Source organism: Xiphophorus hellerii, chromosome 3 (genome assembly GCF_003331165.1).
Source record: "Xiphophorus hellerii strain 12219 chromosome 3, Xiphophorus_hellerii-4.1, whole genome shotgun sequence".
In the NCBI taxonomy this organism is placed as follows: domain Eukaryota; kingdom Metazoa; phylum Chordata; class Actinopteri; order Cyprinodontiformes; family Poeciliidae; genus Xiphophorus; species Xiphophorus hellerii.
Genome location: NC_045674.1, coordinates 14,618,654 through 14,638,037, shown reverse-complemented (window position 1 = coordinate 14,638,037; position 19,384 = coordinate 14,618,654). Strand labels below are relative to the sequence as shown.

Here is a 19,384-nt window from a genome sequence, read left to right as displayed (position 1 = left end):
ATAAAAATTCATTTGCATAAGCGCAGCAGCTCACACATACTATGTTCACCTCACCACTGTTACAGATCTGATGCAATAGGAACTCAAATGTCAGAGGGATTTCCCAATAACATTTCAGAATCTCACTATGCTAAGCTCACTTCCGGTTGCTGGATGCTTGAAAGTGAAAATGGCATCACCTACTGTCTGATTAATTTGACTAATTATCTGATCATTTGAGGGAACTCTACTGCTGGAACTGTATTCCCAGACAGCTTATTTTATTTTTATTAACATGAAAAAATAAAATAAGATAATGTCATGAAAAAACAGTGTATCCAGTTAAGATGCAGCTGAACACTACACATCACTGATCCCAGTATACAGTCTCTATTCAAAATGGGAGCACATGAAAAGGAACACACACACTGTAAAGATGTGACTTCACAAAATCTCCAAAGTTGGGCCGATATTATAGTTGAAACCAGAAGTTTACATGCACTACATAAAAATAGAGACTTCATTTTGTTCACATTGTCTGATGTGAAATCAGAATAAACTTTTCCTGTTTTAAATCGGCCAGGAATACCAAATGTTTTCCTGTTTGCTAAATAATGAGAGAGAGCATTTCTTTAAGGCAATTTTTACCCTATAAATTGAGAATATGTCAGAATGATTAGTCAGTCAGTAGCTTTAATGATTAAAAGCTATTGATTAAAATGCGTTTGCAGTTTGCCACTTTCCATATACTGAACACAACAAACATGTGGAAGAAGGCTACACTGGTTAGTTGGGACAAATGTTAAACTTTCTGGCTCACCTGTAAAACACAATATGTTTTGAAAAACTATCACCTTGAAAGCACCACTCACATAGTGAAACATGGTGGTGGCGGCTGCAGAATGTGGGGATGCTTTTCCTTCAGCAGCAAAAAAAAAAAAAAGAAAAGAAACAAAAGCATGTGAGCTTGATGAAACTAAATTCAGGCCAATCCTGAAAGAAAACATATTAGAGTCTGAAAAAGATTTGGGACTAAGGTGGAGATTTGCCGTCCAGCTGACACGTGACCTATAAACATTAAAAATTTTATTTTTAAGAACTAAAAGTAGTTGAGAATCGGTGATCATTTATATTCACAGATGCTCTTAAACATCTGTCTGTCTCTATTTTTGCAAAAAGCCTGTATAAAATGTGAAATGTGTCCTCATTTCCCACCAGTTTCACTATAATGAACTACTTTACGGTGTTGCCACATAAAACCAAAATGAAATACATTGACATTTGTGACTGTAGAGTAAAATGCAAAACATTTTGAGGAGTATGAATATGGAAATTGGTTTTTATGATGCTAGCCTTTGGAAAAGTGAAAATCAGTAACATCTGTGCTTCTCTAAAAAGTAAAAGTGATATTTTATAAGTTGTTTTTGTAAATAGGATTAAGTGAGCCGCATATGTTTTTACATTTCATTGTTCCTGAAAAGCACAATCTCGTTAATGAGCCTTTAGTTGCATGGGCTACAATTTAAGTGCCTAATTCAAACTTATACGTCTGCTGCTGCTGCCTGAATGCTGACTTAGAACAGGATGTGACGTAGATGGTTTCCTAATCTTCTTAGTTTAATTAATCTGGACCAGGAGGCCCGGAGCTCCGCTTCTTCAGCCGCAGCAGGTTTAAAAGTGGATTTGACCGCATGAGGAGAGACCTGGAAGCCTAAGAGGAACAGGAGTCGGAGCTTCAACAGCTTGGAGTGATCTGAAAGCGGTCGTCTCCCCGCAGGATGCTGCTGCCGCTGCTGCCGCTGCCTCCGCGGATGTTGCGGGGCGCTGCGGCGCGACAGGTCGCTCAGAAGCTCGCGTACAGCTCAGCGGCGCATGCGCAGGTAGGGTCTGCTCTCCTGCACTGCGCAGAGGAACGACAAAGTTTGGCCTTTATTCTTCACAGCGGATGATTCAAAGGCACGATTGTTAAAAGTATTATTGCAAACTTCAATATAATTGTTTTCACTTTATAAGAAAGTCATAATATTAACAACGTTTTTATTGCTGGGGTTTTGTATCGCACATTTTGAACAAGCGCAAGCATTTATGTGCATAAACAAAAGGTGTATGAGGCGAATTTATAAAGTCTGTTTAGTTTTTTTTAGAAAGCAATACGAAATCAACACAAAAGCGAAATGGTTCATACAAAGCAAAATGTTGCTGTTGTACATTTCAGAAAACAATTACTAAACATGTTAATGAAAATATTTGTGGTTTTTTTTGTGTTTTTTTTTAAATAAACCTTTGGTCAGTTTATTTGCAACTGGTGCGAACAAAAATGTATACATGTTACATAAAAAAGTATAAGCCTGCTAAACAGTTAACTTGGTAAAGTGCCACTGCACAAACCAGTTGAATATTTTAAAACAAGGTTCAAATAAGGTGAAAGACTGCAGCTTATGGGCTAACAGCAGCAATTTCCACTGTTAATCTATATTAAAGCATACAGCGAAAAAATAATCAGTTTATTTATGTTTTTTTTATAAGTAAAGGTTTAGTTTCAGTCAATCTCCCATTGTGCCACAATCAAATTCAATCCATGCATAGCTAAATTACTTCAATAGTCACAAAGTTCAACCAGATGCTAGATTTAATGCAACATGGTCTAATTAAGATCATGATGCCAAGAGGTCAAATAATATTTAAGAAAGCCCGATACGTTTACACTGAGGCGTTGACTGCTGCAAAAATTGCCTGTTGATCATGGAAAGCAAGAAGAAACCTAACGGACTCGCACTCAGGGTAAGAGTCTTTCTGCAGCCATTGATCGGCATTTGGAAAAAACAAAAAGCATCAGTCCAGCTGTACTTTGTGGGAGGAAAAGTCTGAAAACCTAACAGTAATGGCAGCAGCAGCAGCTTTCTTTTTCTTTTGCTCTGGCTTTTACTGGAGCACATTCAAGGCAAAAATAATGACTGGTAGTGACCTGTTATTCTTGTCTCAGTTCTTGAAGATTGTTACAGTTTTGTTTGCTTTTGTCTTACTTGCTTTTTAAAGATTAATTCCAGCTCCTTGATGACATGGGGTCTAGAAGATAACCTGACAACCGGCCCAAAATGTAAATGTTCTGTTGAGCCACAAAGTTAACACTTGGACCTTATGACCGGCTCTCTGCAGACCAATGCTGGCCCTTCCTGTTGAGTGTCAGACTGGTTTTGAAGTTTTTCTTGGACAGTAAAGGCTTATTTGCTTCCCTTCTCGAGGCTGGAGAGCAGAAACACGTTTACCAAGCTCTGGTGGCAATGTGATCCCTTCACCTTGTTTTTAAAAGTCACCCTGCTAGACTTTTTGGGACACTAAATGTTTCTCATAGCAGTTGAACCTCTGCATGAAGTTCTTGATGATTCAATAAATTAATTTTGGTGCAGTGTTGCCAGCAACAATATCCTTAGCTATAAAGATATTTTGATGCCAGTTCGTGTTTCCTTTACCAAATAAGCGGCTTCAAGCACAATTTCCTTTAAGTCATCCATTCTGCACCAATTGTAGCTTGGAGTGGTGAAGGTTCAAGTTTATTTTATAAAATGACATGAGTACATACAGTTCTTGTAGCTTAGACATTGGTAGCTCTCTTTCTATCTCTTTTACAGATGAAACCCAAAAAGGCAAAGTTTGGTCCTCTGAGTGATCAGGACCGGATCTTTACTAACCTTTATGGCCGGCATGACTGGAGGTTAGCAAACATTCATGCTCAGCTCATCCTCAGTCGTATAAAGAACCAAAACACAGTAGAAAATATGTTGATTTCAATTTGTTTTTATTCGTTTTAGACTCAAAGGAGCGCTCGAAAGAGGAGACTGGTATAAGACCAAAGAGATCGTCCTGAAAGGACCCGAATGGATCCTAAACGAGGTGAAGATCTCAGGCCTCAGAGGCAGAGGGGGTGCAGGATTCCCCACTGGGATGAAGTGGAGTTTCATGAACAAACCCAGTGATGGCAGGTATTAAGGACATCTTTCACCACATACAACCTTAATGCCCACCCCAACATTCAAGTGCATTTCCTTCTTTCCCCTGACCAGGCCCAAGTACCTGGTAGTGAATGCAGATGAGGGGGAACCTGGGACGTGTAAAGACCGAGAGATCCTGCGTCACGACCCCCATAAGCTCATTGAGGGATGCCTCGTTGCTGGAAGAGCCATGGGGGCTCGGGCGGCGTACATCTACATCAGAGGAGAGTTTTACAATGAGTCATCAAATCTGCAGGTAGGAATACAAACACTTGATTAAAAAAACTTGGAAAAATTACAACTGTACCTATTTCCACTACAGAATCATAACCAAATGCGAAAAGAAGAATGCAGGAGGCAATTTTTTGGAAATGGCATCTAAACACCAACACGCTGGTGGTTTGGTTACTCTGTCTCTTGCTCCTGTTTCTTCTTTTTGCATTGTGAGCCTCTACTTAAACTTTGCATTGATCCACTAGAGCAAAATTCAAAACCTGTGACCTCTTACCCAGCCCTTACATTTTCAAGAAAGGTTACAGTGTTACCTTTCTTTTCCTTTTAAAAAGGTGGCTATTAATGAGGCATACAAGGCCAGGCTGATTGGGAAGAATGCCTGTGGTTCAGGGTATAACTTTGATGTGTTTGTGATGCGCGGGGCCGGCGCTTACATCTGCGGAGAGGAGACGGCACTCATTGAGTCTCTTGAGGGCAAGCAAGGCAAACCTCGTCTAAAGCCACCTTTCCCTGCAGATATAGGTGAGGTAAATGATCCACAGCCTCTAATCACTTCCATTAATAACTGAAGAAACAGCAAACTGGGTAAATTATAAAACTGTAGCTGCTACATCTCTGTGTTTCACATTAAGGCGTCTTTGGATGCCCAACAACAGTGGCCAACGTGGAGACCGTTGCTGTGGCGCCTGCGATCTGTCGCCGTGGCGGAGCTTGGTTTGCCAGCTTTGGGAGGGAGAGGAACTCTGGGACGAAGCTGTTCAACATCTCGGGTCACGTGAACTTCCCATGCACTGTGGAGGAAGAGATGTCGATTCCTTTGAGAGAGCTCATCGAGAGACATGCAGGTGTGTGTTCAGTTCAGATCTGTCAATGTCTGCTTTACTGAGCTTCAAAATGATTTTGTGCTTGATGCAGGAGGAGTGAGGGGAGGCTGGGGCAATCTATTAGGAGTGATCCCAGGAGGCTCCTCCACTCCCATCATCCCTCAGCATGTATGTAGCGACGTTCTGATGGATTTTGATGACCTGGTCCGAGCGCAGACGGCTCTGGGAACTGCAGCGGTTATAGTCATGGACAAATCAGTAAACAGACTAAATGATCTCACACTGACCACACTGTTAGTGCTAACAGAGACTCTGATTTGTTTCTTTTCACTCCTTGCAGACAGATGTGATTCGAGCTATTGCACGTTTGGTTGAGTTTTATAAGCACGAGAGCTGTGGCCAGTGCACCCCCTGCAGGGAAGGTAAGAAACTGCAATTTGATGCTGCGTTTATTGTCATGTTCCCATCGCAGGAGTGCTAAAGATTATAATTTTCTCAAAATGAAAAGCACAAAATATTCATCTTTTTCTTTTTGCTTTCAGTTTAATTTTATTCTTAATAAGACAAACATCCAGTGACTTCCACTCAAAACCAGGCTTGGGAAACTCAAATGTGTGTAGTTAATCTCTTTCAAGGAACAACTTATGCAGGAACAGAACAATGCAAAACATCATGTTATATTTTGATTTGTGTAAAGCTTTCATTTCTAATATTGGGTTACCTTTCAGTGATTTGGTTTCACTGCCCTCTTTCAGGAGTGGACTGGATGGATAAAATGATGTGGCGGTTTGTGCGAGGAGACGCAGCCGTGTCAGAAATCGACATGATCTGGGAGCTCAGCAAACAGATCGAGGGTCACACTATTTGTGCCCTGGGAGACGGAGCGGCTTGGCCTGTTCAGGTGACGCATCGAGTGCTTACGATTAAATAAATTCAACATGGGACAAATTAACCTTTTTTTTATTGAATCCCCACGTCTTTAGGGTCTAATACGCCACTTTCGGACTGACATGGAAAACCGTATTGCTCAGCATAAAGAGAAAAATCCTCCAAGGAAGCAGAAGATCGAGATGATCTGAACTGGGAAGTTTCCTGCATTTTATCCAACACAATAATAAAACATCCAAGTTATAAATGATTTTTGAAGCTAAAAGTTTTAGAAAACTATTGAATTCAGCCATTTTCTGAAACATATGGCATTTAATTCCTTATCTGTCTGCAATGAGCTTAATTGAAATCCAATAAACACAGACTCAATCACCCCAATAAATTAGGTTTATTTCATAAAAGGATGAAATTTTGTAGGTGTACCACATGTAACTCCTGTATGACCTGTACAAAAGAGGAATTAGGAAAGAAAACCAACAAACAAACAGGGACAGACACAAAAAAGGGCCAAACAGTAGGAAAAACTACTCTAAAATAAAATGGTCATTGATGTATAACATCAAACTGATATTTTTTTATAGCTTTAGACCATTTTTTTTTAAATCTGCTGCTGTTCTGATTGAATTCAAAGTAAAATGTGAGGCAGACCGCCGCTCATCTGAGCCTCTATACATCCAAAAAGAAAAGGAAGTCGTGCAAATGTTCATCTTCAACCTATAATGTATGCAAAACATTAGTACGTCCACTTGTTTCCAAGAGCTGAATTAATTGTTCAAAATAGAGACACAGCTGTCAAGAAGCTGTCCTCCATCAGAGAGATAAGTGGTGAGAAAAAATGAGGTCCTGTAGGATTGAAGAAAGCACTGAGAGACATTTCAGCTTCATGGCGCCATCCAGAAAGGAATGGACTGCTGCTGTGGCTGCGTTTTGGCACGGGTCGGCAGAGGCGGAGGGCCGCGGTAGCCCTGAGCCCAGCTTGAAGCAGTAGAGGTGGGTGGGTGGTTACCTGCCCCATGGTTACCAAGCCACGAAGCTTTGGACGAAGGGTGGTCTTCCTCTTCATCAGAGGAGTCGCCGGAGTACGCAACTAAACCGGATCTTAGTCTTTTCACTGGCGGCTCTGCAGGAAGGAGGAGAGCAACAACAAGAGACACAAGCAGCGCGACGTGGAGGAGAGAGGAGAAAACAACAACAGATTTCAAAAGTGGCGAGTTAATCATTTCAAACACATTTTGGAGAAACAATAGACAAGTTAATGTTTATGTCAGAAGAGCAGAGGATGGGGGCACCCCGTCCGTTCGAGTAGCGGGACGGCACCAGAGGACCCCCAATCAGCGTCCAGCATCGCCACAGAGACACATGGAAGAGAAGAAAAACACAGAGAAAAAGAGAAGAACACAAAAACAGGAGAGGTTCTTATTAGCAAGGACAGAAGAAAAACTACAAACAGTCCAGACTGATGATGTCATCAGAATGCAACATTACGGTTGCATTACAGTTTTAAACAAATGACTCACAAATGCTTAAAAGTAGAGCGTTTCTCATTACTGAGCTGTGTTTCTGAGTCCTCTATAGTCCTCAAATAAAGTTGGTAAAATCCGCTGCATCAAACCCTTCGCCATATTTAACCCCTCTGCGTGTACACTAGTGACAGCTTTACTGAAAAGTCCAGTTTTTGTTAGTTTCTATGGAGTACAAACTCCTTTTACTTGAATGCTTACAGAAAGTCAAAGATAATAAAGCAGATTAATTTTATAAACTTATCTTTTAACAAAAAACAGCAAATAATAACTGTCATAAAATGTGTCTATATTTTACAGAGCAATGCATATAATGTTTTATAGTGGACCCTATGATTTAATTTGCACAAAATAAAGACTGCAATATATTCATAGCTTAATTTAGGTTTTAATATACTGGAAGATTTTATTCTTAATTTGACATGAATATTTATTACAAATTGTCAATAAATTATTTATTAATGTGTTAATGTAACACGTATCGATGCATATTTTCTGAAAACCATCTAAGAAACGACTCCGTTTCTAAAAAATTAAAGGATTTTGTTCGACTGATATTTTTTTAAACCAGGTTTTAAAGGATTCATTTGAACCCAAAATGCTGATCTTTTTAGTAGTCAGTGAACGCACCACACTTGAGTGCTGTGAGGCTAATCTGGCACTTTGACTGAATCAATAATACTCAAAGTTAGCTGGTGTAGCTGTCAGACGAAGCACAATAAGAAGCCATTATTTCCTATAATGTGTGACATCATTCAGGTGGCAGGAGAGCGAGAGACTTCAGCAGGTAACAGGAAGGCTAAAAGCTTTTCAGTTCGAACCTTTTGAGGTTTGAAACTGTCTTGGAAGTCTCATCTTATCTCAGTAATGGGTTTTAATGACAATTTATCCCTACTGCAATCATTTTATCTTAGTTTTAAGATAACAGGATAACTGTTGTGTTTGCAGCAGCTTCTCTCACACACAGAGAAAGGCTAAAAGGAAATAAATTAGATATTTTCTTCTTATTATAATTCTTAAGTAAAAATCAAAGATACCGCAGCTACATAGGTTGGATTTAGGCTTCAAAATCCTGATTGGTGCATCTCTACTCAGAAGATATGTTGAGCCGCAACAACATATCTGGAGATTTTGAGTCAAATCAGCAAAATCCTTTAAGGAACAGCTGGTTTCAGGCTGAATGAGCTAAAACCTTTAACAATTTAGCAACAACATGGATTTGTTTGGTTTCTGTGACCCATCAGCTCATCAATCTCCAGTAAAACCACAAAAATTTGGACACAAGAGTTTTAGGAAAGGTTACATCATTCTCCTTTTTACCTCTACATAATGGAGGAGAAAAAAATGGGACCGATCTTCTAAAGTATTACAGTCCGAGTCCTGGATTTGGGCAGGGACTTGTCAATCCACAGGATAACATTCTTACCCACAAAGGCTTGGTGTAGTCTCCTGTCCTCCATCGGGTGTCTCACTCCGTTCACACGCAGGGATGTTGGTGGAGGCATCATGTGCCGACTGGGAAAAAAAACAAAAAAAAAACAAGATGGCGTTAATAATCTCCACTCTTTGACTTGTGCATATGGAGGACCGATCCTGCCAAAATTCACACTAAAAAATTTATTAATTGGGAAATAAAATAGAAAATAGATAGATATATGATTAAACACATTTGAAAATAAATATATTTTTTAAGTAAATAAATAATGTTATTAATTTCCATATTTATTTATGCCAGGAAGTTTCTTGGGACCTGATTGGTTGAACAGACCAATTAGTAATCTAGAAACGCCTGCCTCTTAACAATGAACTCGTTGGAAAAAAAAAGCTAAAATAAATGAATTATTGAATAAGTGTGATAATAAATACATTTAAAAAATAATTACACCATACACACCTCTGGAAAAAATTAAGAGATTACGTAAAATGATCAATTTCTTTGATTTTACCTTTTATATTTATATGTTTGAGTAAAATGAACATTGTTCTTTTATTTTATGCAAAAAAAAAATTTATTTACAGAAAATGAGAAATGGTCAAAATAACAAAAAAGATGCAATGCTTTCAGACCTCATATGATGCAAAGAAAACAAATTAATATTCATTTAGAAACAACAACCCTAATGTTTTAACTCAGGAAGAGTTCAGAAATCAATATTTGGTGGAATAACCAGGTTTTCAAGGTGGTGACATAGGCAACTCTGATCTGGTTCAGAGTAGTTGGTTCCAGAGATGTATATAAATTTATTTCAAATGTTACTTATATATTGAATTATTCATTTCTTCTTTCATTTATTTATTGTTTATTTTAGAAAAATCAGACTTCTGAATGTGTACACACTAAAACATAATAAGTAAGGAGTACCTGTCCCTCTCACTCGCCGGGCCAGAGGAACTCTGCTGTGTGGGTCCTGAAGTCTCTGCGCTGCCCACTGAGAAGCCTGCACCTAAATTAGTCATATGAATGGGTCCATGCTATGAGCAGAAAAACACACAGTCACGATTAGCAGACATCCACTAAGCCCTGTCCTGACACTTCATTACTTCACCTATCAGGAGATTTCCCAGAGCCTGATTATTGGTTTTATTTGAACTGATACCTTTGTCTGAAAATCCATACAGTAGAAATTGATGAATAACACTGGAAATGAAGTAAACAGCATGCTGTACCATTTATATCAAAGCTACATTAAAGCATCAAAAGGAAGAAAGAATAAAGTGAGAGATTTTACAGATGGAAAGAGGAGCAAGAGAGAAGCGTTAAAAACGATGAGACGTCGTTACCTGATACCCGAGCAGGCCGCTGTCCCTCTCGTCCGGTACTTCCTCTGTGAAGCGTCTCTTCTGAGGCGGGTTGATCGGGGCGGCTTGGAGTGGCAGCTTGGGAGGCGCCGCAGGGGGAGCGAAATGCAGAGGAGGAAGAGTCTGCAGAGAGGAGGAAAACAAACCCACTGACAAAAACGACAACAAACCAGTCCTACTAATAATCAAATTACAGTCTTTCCACTACAAACCAGTTAATTGATCTGGTTTCAGTAAGTCCAATTTAAGACGATTAGAACTGATGATTGTGATAAAGCTGTAGGTGTAGAATGAGGTGTTTACAACCTTTTATGACCTTTTAAGAAACCCTCATAACACTGTAGCATTAAGACATCTAACAATGATGAGTTGCATCAAATCAATGATTCATCAAGAACATAATCAGTTGAATTTCTTATTTAAATGATCAGAAATAGTCTACACACCTCCAAACACCGGCAAAGTGTGTATGGTAGGGATACAAGTTGATTAATCCTATTGATTGACTAACAATTAATTGATAAGCAGCCATTTTCTTAAAAACTTAAGTTTTCTCTTGTATCAAAAGGGTCGACCATCTTTCCATAACATAAAGGACTAAATTTCCCTTAACATAAAAAAAATTAATCAGTTTTGCTTCACTTAAACAGGAAATTATGGTTTTCTCATGTTATTAAACATGGACATATTTATCAAAAATAACAAAAAAGAAACCTCTTAAGTTGCTGTAAAATAAAAGATGAAAAGAATAAAATGTGTGAAACAATTCAGTCCCCATGAACAGAGATGTTCATACAGCAGTAGTCTGTGATTGCTCTTGAAGAAATGTTAAAACTTTGCTCCATAAAGAGCACTAATTCCCGACAGAACTCAAAATCAATCGTTTTTATTGGCATCAAATTTTTTTCTAGCGTGTTACAATTTTTCTGTGTTGCTCTCCATTTTTGTGTTGCCACATCTTCGCCTTCATGTTTCTGCTGCTCCGTCATGCAGCTCAGCTGAATGATCACTAATAAGGTGAAGCTTAAGGAGTTTGTAAAGTGTTTAAATTTCAAAACAGAAACGCATAAAGTGCGTTTTGCATCTCTGCTTGGACCGTTTCTCTTTTCCTTTATAGAATCCCTCCACCACCTTTGTTTCGGTATAAACTGACTTCGCTTCAGGATGGCCAGCAGTGCCCTCAGATGGATGGAGGCCAAATTGCAACACTAAAAGAAGGTCTAAGAGGTTAACTGATTGGAACAAATTTTAATGTAATAAATCATTCGTTGACAATTAGTCATTAATTGTTTGCATCCCTAGTACATGGGCTTGTCTCTGCTTGTTTGAAAGAGACCGAAGAGAGCTGTGACTTTTTCAAGCTGCAGTTTAAATGTGCTCCTACCTGATGCAGAGAGTCTGGAGCTGAAGTGGGAATTGGAGCCAGAATGGGAGCAGGGACAGGCGCCAGAGTGGGAGCAGGGATGGACACAGCAATAGGAGCAGGAATTGGCGCAGGAAGAGGGGCGGAGCTTGGCCGTATGGGGTACTGAGAAGGCACACCATGACTGGATGACTGCATGACTGGAGGTGCAGGGGGTGGGACCGTGTAGGTAGGTGGGACAGGTTGGGGCTGGGGCGGTGGGGCAGGCACGCTGTAGCTCGGCTGGAATCCAGCTGGAGGATAGTAAGGCGGCTGAGGGGGAATCCCGTTCACTACTGGAGGCTGTGAAAACCCTAGTGGAGGAAGAGGAGAGGAACACACCGAGTCAACAGCTTTGACATGATGCACTCAGCATGCTACAGGTGTTAGATTCATAAGCAAACAGTAAATGGGCTTCACTAAATAAATACTGAGTTGAACTGACATTTACAGCAGACCAATACGAATAACTTTAACGAAATGAAAGTAAAATACTCCAAATTTGAGTTAGGACTTTACGGTGCGCAGAAAAGCTAGAGTACCTTGTTGCGTTGGCATCATTGTGTTCATTTGACTAAGGTAGCGGGAATACTCTGCATGAACCTGCAAGGAAAAAGTAGCTTTTAGATTCAACCAACTGGCATTTAAGAGAACATAGCAGCAACTCACACTTCCTCTAAACCTCTACATTCATGTTGCGTTTTGCAGAAGGCTGTGTTTGCAGAAAATACCTGTGGTTTCAGGCAGAGGAAAGAAAATGCTTCTGTAAATGATGTGTGCAAATTATTATCTCAGTGGAAGATCTGCAGAAGCCACAAGGCCTTTTTTCTTTTTTTAAAAAAAAAAACTTTGTAAGAAACCCTCCAGCAGTAGCCACAAATAATAGTTTAAAACAGTGTTTGAAATGCCAGTGTGGCTAGTCAGAGGTAAACTGAGGTTGATATTTGATAAATCCACAGAAGTAACGCTTAGCGATGTGTTTTTTATTGCTTATAGTTCTTAACTAGGTCTGCCGGGTAATGATTGTCATGTTAGAAATTTCGCTTCGGAGAACTTTTGTTTCATATTTGGCTTGGCAACACCTCCTACACAGAGGTAAGAACAAATGTTCAATTTAGGAAATACACCTCTATGATTTTTAAGCCCCATTTTTACGTAAAAGTGTAAACTTGACCTTTCGATGTCACAAACTAGAACGGGGCGTTACACACGATGATCGTAAGAAACGTCAGAATTCAGGGAATTGTTCCCTTATCAGTTTGTGAAAATTCACTTTAAGGTAATATTAGGATTTATTTGTAATCCTTTACCAGTTTTTGACTGAAACTTGAAAATCTAGACCCATCCATTCAAAACATTCTGGTACATTCATGTAACCGGACGCTCCTATTAATTCAATGAATCCACCCAATAAACAACCCTCTAATTAAGATTTTATTATCACTAAAAACAAGGTAAAGCTAAGAACTTAGTACTTAATGAATCATAATTACTTGGGAAATGCAAGGTGTAAATGTAACGTACAATACAACATTTGACAGTGTCAGTAATTACTGTACTCACCGTCAGAAGGAGATTCTCACACAGGGTTTTTGCTGCAGCCAGTCCTTCTGGTTTAGGATGACTGTGGAGGAAAACGTCGACATTTAATTTTACTGCTAAACGGATGGATAAATCAACAGTGAAGGCACGGACAGGAAGGTTCTCAAAGCATCAAAAACCTGCGTATAAAATACAAAATAAACATTAAGCTTAAAATAAAAATATAACATATAACACTGACTAACTGCTTTTATTTAAAGATAAAATACATGTACACATTATTAGATATAATTAGGTCTTGTAACAAAGATCCACACAAATCATCTTCTAAATTTAGTAGTAGATGATAATAAATAAATGGTTCATTAGACGTAGAGCCTGATGTTGGCATGATGCTTAGGAATGAAAAGATTATTACTCTTATTGATTATTGTGATAATATTTTCATTTTAAAATGAAATTAACATTTAAACTCTCTGTGGTAACTGCAATATTAAAAACAGAGTTGTTGGAATAAATGTAGATTTAGCTGAGCAATGAAGACTTTTGAAAAGATGTTTTTGACTTTACAGGTTACAGGAGAAACCAACCTGAGTAGTCGACTGATCTGCCACACTAGTTCCTTATTAACCAACAGAAATGTTGATATTTCCAAATATTCTGAATAATTTGTTTTTTAAACTTGTTTCACTTGTTTTTAACTTCTTAGATTTCTTAGATTGCTCCACAGGACTGTCAAAACTAAGTTTTTTTTTGTCTGAAGTAGTGATGAATATTTTTTTACAGCAGATGAACTGAGACAGAACTTTCTACAAACCTTTACGATAATCACTTTTGAAGTGTGCTGAACTTCAAAAATGATATATTCATGCAGGGTATCTATGCTACAACAGTATAATCTAAAACAGTCTGAATTATCATGCTATCGTCGCAGGTGTGTTGCCGATTTGTGAGCAAAGCTGACCAGAGCTGCAGATTTTTTATTACACCAAGCTGAATCCTTTAGGATTTAAATCTGTTTCCATGATGCAGCTTTCCTTGCCAGGTCTCTGTATTTCTATCAGCTGTGTCAAACACACTATGGTTGAAGCACATCCAGGCTGAGTGGCTTGTGGAGACAGCAAAGCTCTATTTTTACTTTGCAAGGCAGAACAAACAACTACAGATGCACACATAATAAAATACAAATGAGCTCTGTGCTGCAGGAAAAAGAAAACAGTATTGATGACGACAGAGGCAGAGCAGCTTCATGGACTTCAGAGAGATTTTTCAGAGGAAGAGCAAACGCAAACAAAAATCAGCTGCTGCCAAATCAGGAAGAAACAGAAACTCCTCTACGTTTGACTTAATAACAAAATTAATTTATGTGCATCAGAGCCACTGTGTTTAACCCTTCAGGAGGTTTCAATTTAGTGCATTATAGTCAAAGTATTAGTCCTGCATTATTCATGTTTATATAAGAATAAAAATGCCTCCTTTAGACTGCCGAGCATTGATGCAGAAATTCTTGAAAGACAGATAAATGGGGGCCAGTGATGATCTTGGGGTGTCACTAAGATAAAAATCCAGACAGAAAGAAGAGCTGGAATAAAAAGAGGATGAGGCTTAAACCAAGACACAGACACCCGACTCACAACATAAAGGTCAAAGATTAACATAAATACATAAATAATTCAGACTAATTTAAGCTTTCTCTTCTTTCTAAAGTTATTATTCATTAAAAAGTATTATTCATATGAGACTCTCTCATGACGGGGGTTAGGAGATCTAATCTTTTACATTTTTGACGTGTCACATTTACATCTGTAGAGTCATTTTATTATGTGGGCGTTTATGTGATGATGCAGGCATCTTAATAAATTCAGAGCAGAAGGTGATGCTGCTGAAAGTAAGGGGGATTAAAATCATTAACTAATCATTTAACATTTTGACAGATTTATTGACAAACAGATAGTTATTAGTTCAGCTTTTTTTTTCTTAACTTAGGTATAGCTTGATACCAAGAGCTGACATGTCCCTACACTAGAGTGAGATAATTCACAGTTTAATGTTATTTTACTAAACGTTTTGCAATCCAGACAGCGGGACTCACCTAATGTAAATGTACATGGGTTCAAAAGCCTCGCGTCCAGAAGCGGGCTCTAAACAGCCTGATCCTTTTCCTCGGAGGAAAACTTTGGCCCCAGTCTCGGCCTGAATGTGCTGCAGATAGGAGCAGGCGGGGCCCTCCACTCGCTCTTTGACCACAAACCCAGGGACGGCGTGCTCCAGGCCCACAAAGATCTTATCCTGAACATAATGCATCTGAAAACAAGAAAGAATGAAAGGCATAGAAGGAATAAAAAAAAGAACAATAAATGTTTGCAATAAGTTGCTTCTTTCAGAATTGCAGAACTTTTAAAAATGGAAGACGAATGTAACAGGACGTCACAACCTCAGGAATGTTTGAGATATATAACATAAGATGATTAATAACTCATTGATTACATTAACAAAATCTAAAACTGTGTCAAGGTAAACGACCTTCCAGCTCAAATTAGATGCTTAAACAAAAATGTTCTCGCTAAGTTTTCTGGCATTTGGCAAATAAAAATAATTTGGATGATGCTATCTGACCTAAAACAAGAAAAGTTTAGTTTGATTTATCTTCAGACAATGAGAAAAAATGTATATGTCTCTCTTGACTAGGTGTATGAACTTACACCTGATAAATGTTTTCTAAATTTAAGCTTTTAATCAAACATTTGATTGCACTTTATTGCAAAGGTCTGCAGTTTGAAAATCAAGCATTTCAAGGATTTTACACAGAAATCAAGCACTTTCCAAACCTTGAAAACACCTCATTGAAATTCAAGCATTTTAAGTCCCCGTATGAAAACAGCCCACCTCCACCTCCCTTCACTCCCTACCTGCCTATTCTGCCAAAAACCTATAAAGGAGTTTGATTTTGAAAATACATACATTTTATAACCAAGCAGGCGTACCAGCAGCTGCAAAGCTGAACTAAAACACAGCCGTCTACTGATAAACCAACTCACCCCTGACTGAAAGTGAGGTTTGTGGTTCGTCGCCGGGGGCAGCGAGGGTGCAGGTGGGTTGTGTTGTTGGTAGATGGTGACTGAGGCTCCACTGGGGGAGAAAGATGGAGCGGCTGATGAAGCCGTTGCAGCTTTTACGACACCGTTAGTAATGATTTCCTTGATTCTATTAACTGCTCCTGAAAAATGAGGGGGGAAAAAAATCTGAATTATCACCTGAATCTGGCATACATTCACAAAATAGGCCACGATATATTTGTAGAGTACTGACTGTCGACTAGCTCTCTTGTCTGTCCTTGAACATGCAGATACAAAGGTCGGTCCCTGTGAGGAATGTGCAGAAACACACTGAATGAATAAGCATGGAAAGTGTTAAGTAGTGGTGAAAACAAATGACTAAATTATTCACCCTAACAATGCTTTGTTCTTTTCATCTGCTGTCATGTACCGCCCTCTGGTTGAAACTGCAGCTCCGCTCACTTTACTGATCTGCAATCAAGTCACATGGTTGGTACCAAAGACGTCAGAGAACAGTCAACTTCAACATGCAAGATTTGCTGCTGACCTCTTCCTGTGTCTGTCCGCGTGTGAGGAGATTTCGACAGGATAGAGGGACATCGTTGATCTCGACTTCGGCGACCACCAGGTCATCTTTGGCTTTTGTTGGGGCAGGAGGCTTCCCAGCACCAACAATCTGACAAAGGAAGGATAACAATGCAAAATATAATACTGAATTTCTAAGAAATATTTAAAATATTTATATTAATTTACCTATTTTTAGATAAAGTAGTTGTTAATACCTGAAAGAAGGCAGAAACTACAGGAGACGCCCAATTCTGTATCTCTGGCCTTAAACATTTTCTATTATAAAACTGGTTCCTCCATTTCAAATATTCATGAATATACAAGGTTTCTGGTGGCTGTGCGCTAGGGCAGTCATTCATCCAGTGGCCCGTCGTGTTTTTGAGTTAAAAAATGTACAAATTTGACAGGAAATTTGAAAATATCACTTGATAATTATGTTTATTGAAAGATTGGAAGATCAACACCTGAACACCAACTATAAAGTATTAAAAAATGCAAAACATTTTAAAAAGACTTAAATAAATAAGCAGTGCTAAGCCTGATGGGGGCACAAGTAAACCCTGGTGGCCCGCCAGGCTTACAACCCTGATTATGTCTGTCATGTTTGTACAGCTGACCAGATAAATGAGTCAAAGTCCCCCACTTATGAATTATCCATGTGTAGCTTTACATCTGGAGTCATGCACATATTTGTGCATCCAGGCAAAGATCACCAGCTTCTTTAGAATATGCTGCTTTTACAACATCTCAATCTACTGCATAAGCATCAAAGATGCTTCCTCAAAATTAAGTCCAGACAATTTTGTCAGCACCATACAACTGCATCTAGAAACTTCATTCACATATAATACTTTAACAAACCCAAAGTGGCAGAATTTTTAGAACTAAAGTTTGTCATGAATTTGATGATATTTCTACAGTGGTCATTCTTTGCATGTAGAAGAAAATAAAATAGTATAGAAGGCCTAATGAATGGATAATGAACAGAAGGGAGTATGAACGAATTGGTGGATAAACTAAGACACCTTATGGATGAATGGACTAAAAGGGGGGCACAAACAAACGGACGGATAGATTACTGTAATAAATGGGCAAACAGATTATTTTCCAGTGCTTTTCCTGTGTTACAAATCTACAAATTACTGCATTTGTGCAAACAACAGGTCAGGCTTCACTCTCAAACACATAAAGTCACCAAATAAAATATTTATATCTAAAGAGCTAAATATATAGATATATATTCCAACGCTTTAATTCCATACTTCTGTGGTTTGCATAGAAACCCTGATTCTATTAACTTTCTGACAATCCCATATCATCAACATCAACCTTAACACAGATAATGTATAAGTTATGTGTAGATAGCATAGACTACATACTTTAAAACACTTAGTAGTAAATATTAATCAGCATTACCAAAGTCAAGTTACAAGGCTATGAGATAATGTTTACATTATAAAATCAGCATTTCAAAATCTTATCTCAAATGTTACCAAGTGTTTACTACGATCTAAAATAAATGCAATTCAGTGTAAACAGAAATACAAACCATCTCAAAGTTTGTTTGTTTGTTTTTTTTTAAAGCAATTTACTTGTTAATTTCCAACATGCATGTATTTCTTTACCTTGTCAGATGATAGCGGGGAGCTAATTTGAGACGGTTTGAGTTTCCCTTTGGCCACCAGCATAGCGTTGATCTTGGCAGCCACGGCCGCTGCAGCATCCAGAGCCCCGCAAGGCGCAGCCTCAGCCTCCCTCATCCCGCCGGAGCCTCCAGTCCCAGCGTCGGGCTGGTCCCACTTGCTGCGGCGCCTGAGAAAGCAGAAAGGGGGGGAAAATCATTTGAAGGAACAGCTGTAACTTTCCTATGCTAGCATTAGCTCCTGCTAACAACTAAAACGGCAAATCGATATTAGTATTGATGTCAAAGCTGGTCTAAGATGACCTTTAAATAAATCACAGCGGTGTTAGTTTTATTGTTATTCAAGGGCCCCTAACGTGAATCACAATAGAAGAAGTCAGACAGAACACCGACATGATTACATAAGAAGGCTAACATTAGCAGGCTAGCCGCGGCTAACTGAAGGCATTTAAATTTCATGTAACATTCCACAGGAATTCACATAAACAGTTAGCTTTTACACCTACCCGCTGTTTTGGGTTCCACAAAAGGACATTAATGTCACGTCAAACCCTAATTAGTCTCACAACGCAAACAAAAATGTATGCTTGGAACCTCCTTCGGGTTCTGCACGGTTCCTTCAGCTGGCAGTGGCTGCTTGCTCTCCGCTGCTTTCCTCCGTAGTTTCCGCCTCCGGTGTTGCCCCAGATCAACGCAGTTCCCAAATAATTCCACTAGATGGCGCCAAACGCAAGCAAAAAGTCCTCGACGTTCGAGTAGGCTGCGACTGCAGCTGCTACTTCTGACCCGCTTCTCATCGCTTTTGGATCACACGTGGCGAGGTGAAATAAAAGTCTGTAGTGCAAAAAAAGGGAAGGATTTCGTTGTTGGACTTGCTTCAGGATTAAGGTAAGTTTTCCCACTTGCTACATCTTTAAATGTCTTTCAAAATGCATGCAACTT

General features: G+C 39.0%; 2 protein-coding genes across 4 annotated transcripts; one reads left to right on the top strand and one right to left on the bottom strand.

Annotated features, from left to right (window-relative positions):
• The first annotated feature begins 1,617 nt into the window (after positions 1 to 1,617).
• On the top strand, positions 1,618 to 6,512 carry LOC116717272 (NADH dehydrogenase [ubiquinone] flavoprotein 1, mitochondrial-like). Its single transcript, XM_032558518.1, has 10 exons — positions 1,618 to 1,859; positions 3,609 to 3,691; positions 3,789 to 3,959; positions 4,041 to 4,224; positions 4,535 to 4,724; positions 4,835 to 5,047; positions 5,118 to 5,284; positions 5,367 to 5,448; positions 5,782 to 5,927; positions 6,010 to 6,512. Exons 1-10 carry the CDS (start codon positions 1,758 to 1,760, stop codon positions 6,103 to 6,105), a joined length of 1,434 nt encoding a protein of 477 aa, XP_032414409.1. The 5' UTR covers positions 1,618 to 1,757; the 3' UTR covers positions 6,106 to 6,512.
• On the bottom strand, positions 6,287 to 19,107 carry khdc4 (KH domain containing 4, pre-mRNA splicing factor). 3 transcript variants are annotated; one of them, XM_032558516.1, is made up of 14 exons: positions 18,949 to 19,107; positions 18,426 to 18,612; positions 16,781 to 16,909; positions 16,625 to 16,704; positions 16,487 to 16,539; positions 16,216 to 16,394; positions 15,270 to 15,481; positions 13,199 to 13,259; positions 12,178 to 12,238; positions 11,618 to 11,949; positions 10,216 to 10,356; positions 9,797 to 9,906; positions 8,861 to 8,949; positions 6,287 to 7,034 (listed from the first exon to the last, which is right to left on the bottom strand). In XM_032558516.1, the coding sequence occupies exons 1-14, from the start codon at positions 18,975 to 18,977 to the stop codon at positions 6,796 to 6,798; spliced, it is 1,902 nt and encodes a 633-aa protein (XP_032414407.1). In that variant the 5' UTR covers positions 18,978 to 19,107; the 3' UTR covers positions 6,287 to 6,795. The 3 variants fall into 3 exon arrangements, 2 of the variants coding, with proteins under 2 accessions (XP_032414407.1, XP_032414408.1); XR_004338716.1 differs by having other exon boundaries at positions 6,940 to 7,034; positions 9,797 to 9,878; XM_032558517.1 differs by lacking the exon at positions 6,287 to 7,034 and having other exon boundaries at positions 8,797 to 8,949; positions 9,797 to 9,878.
• Positions 19,108 to 19,384: the final 277 nt, after the last annotated feature.

Excerpts from the sequence above, each read along its gene's own strand:
- LOC116717272 (XM_032558518.1), top strand. The coding sequence starts at position 1,758 with ATGCTGCTGCCGCTGCTGCCGCTGCCTCCGCGGATGTTGCGGGGCGCT. Across the intron at positions 4,725-4,834 it reads ACCTTTCCCTGCAGATATAG|GCGTCTTTGGATGCCCAACA; the intron begins GTGAGGTAAATG and ends TTTCACATTAAG. Across the intron at positions 5,285-5,366 it reads TTATAGTCATGGACAAATCA|ACAGATGTGATTCGAGCTAT; the intron begins GTAAACAGACTA and ends CACTCCTTGCAG.
- khdc4 (XM_032558516.1), bottom strand. The coding sequence starts at position 18,977 with ATGTCCTTTTGTGGAACCCAAAACAGCGG. Across the intron at positions 15,482-16,215 it reads AACCTCACTTTCAGTCAGGG|ATGCATTATGTTCAGGATAA; the intron begins GTGAGTTGGTTT and ends TCTTGTTTTCAG. Across the intron at positions 8,950-9,796 it reads CCGGCGAGTGAGAGGGACAG|TCGGCACATGATGCCTCCAC; the intron begins GTACTCCTTACT and ends TTTTTTTCCCAG.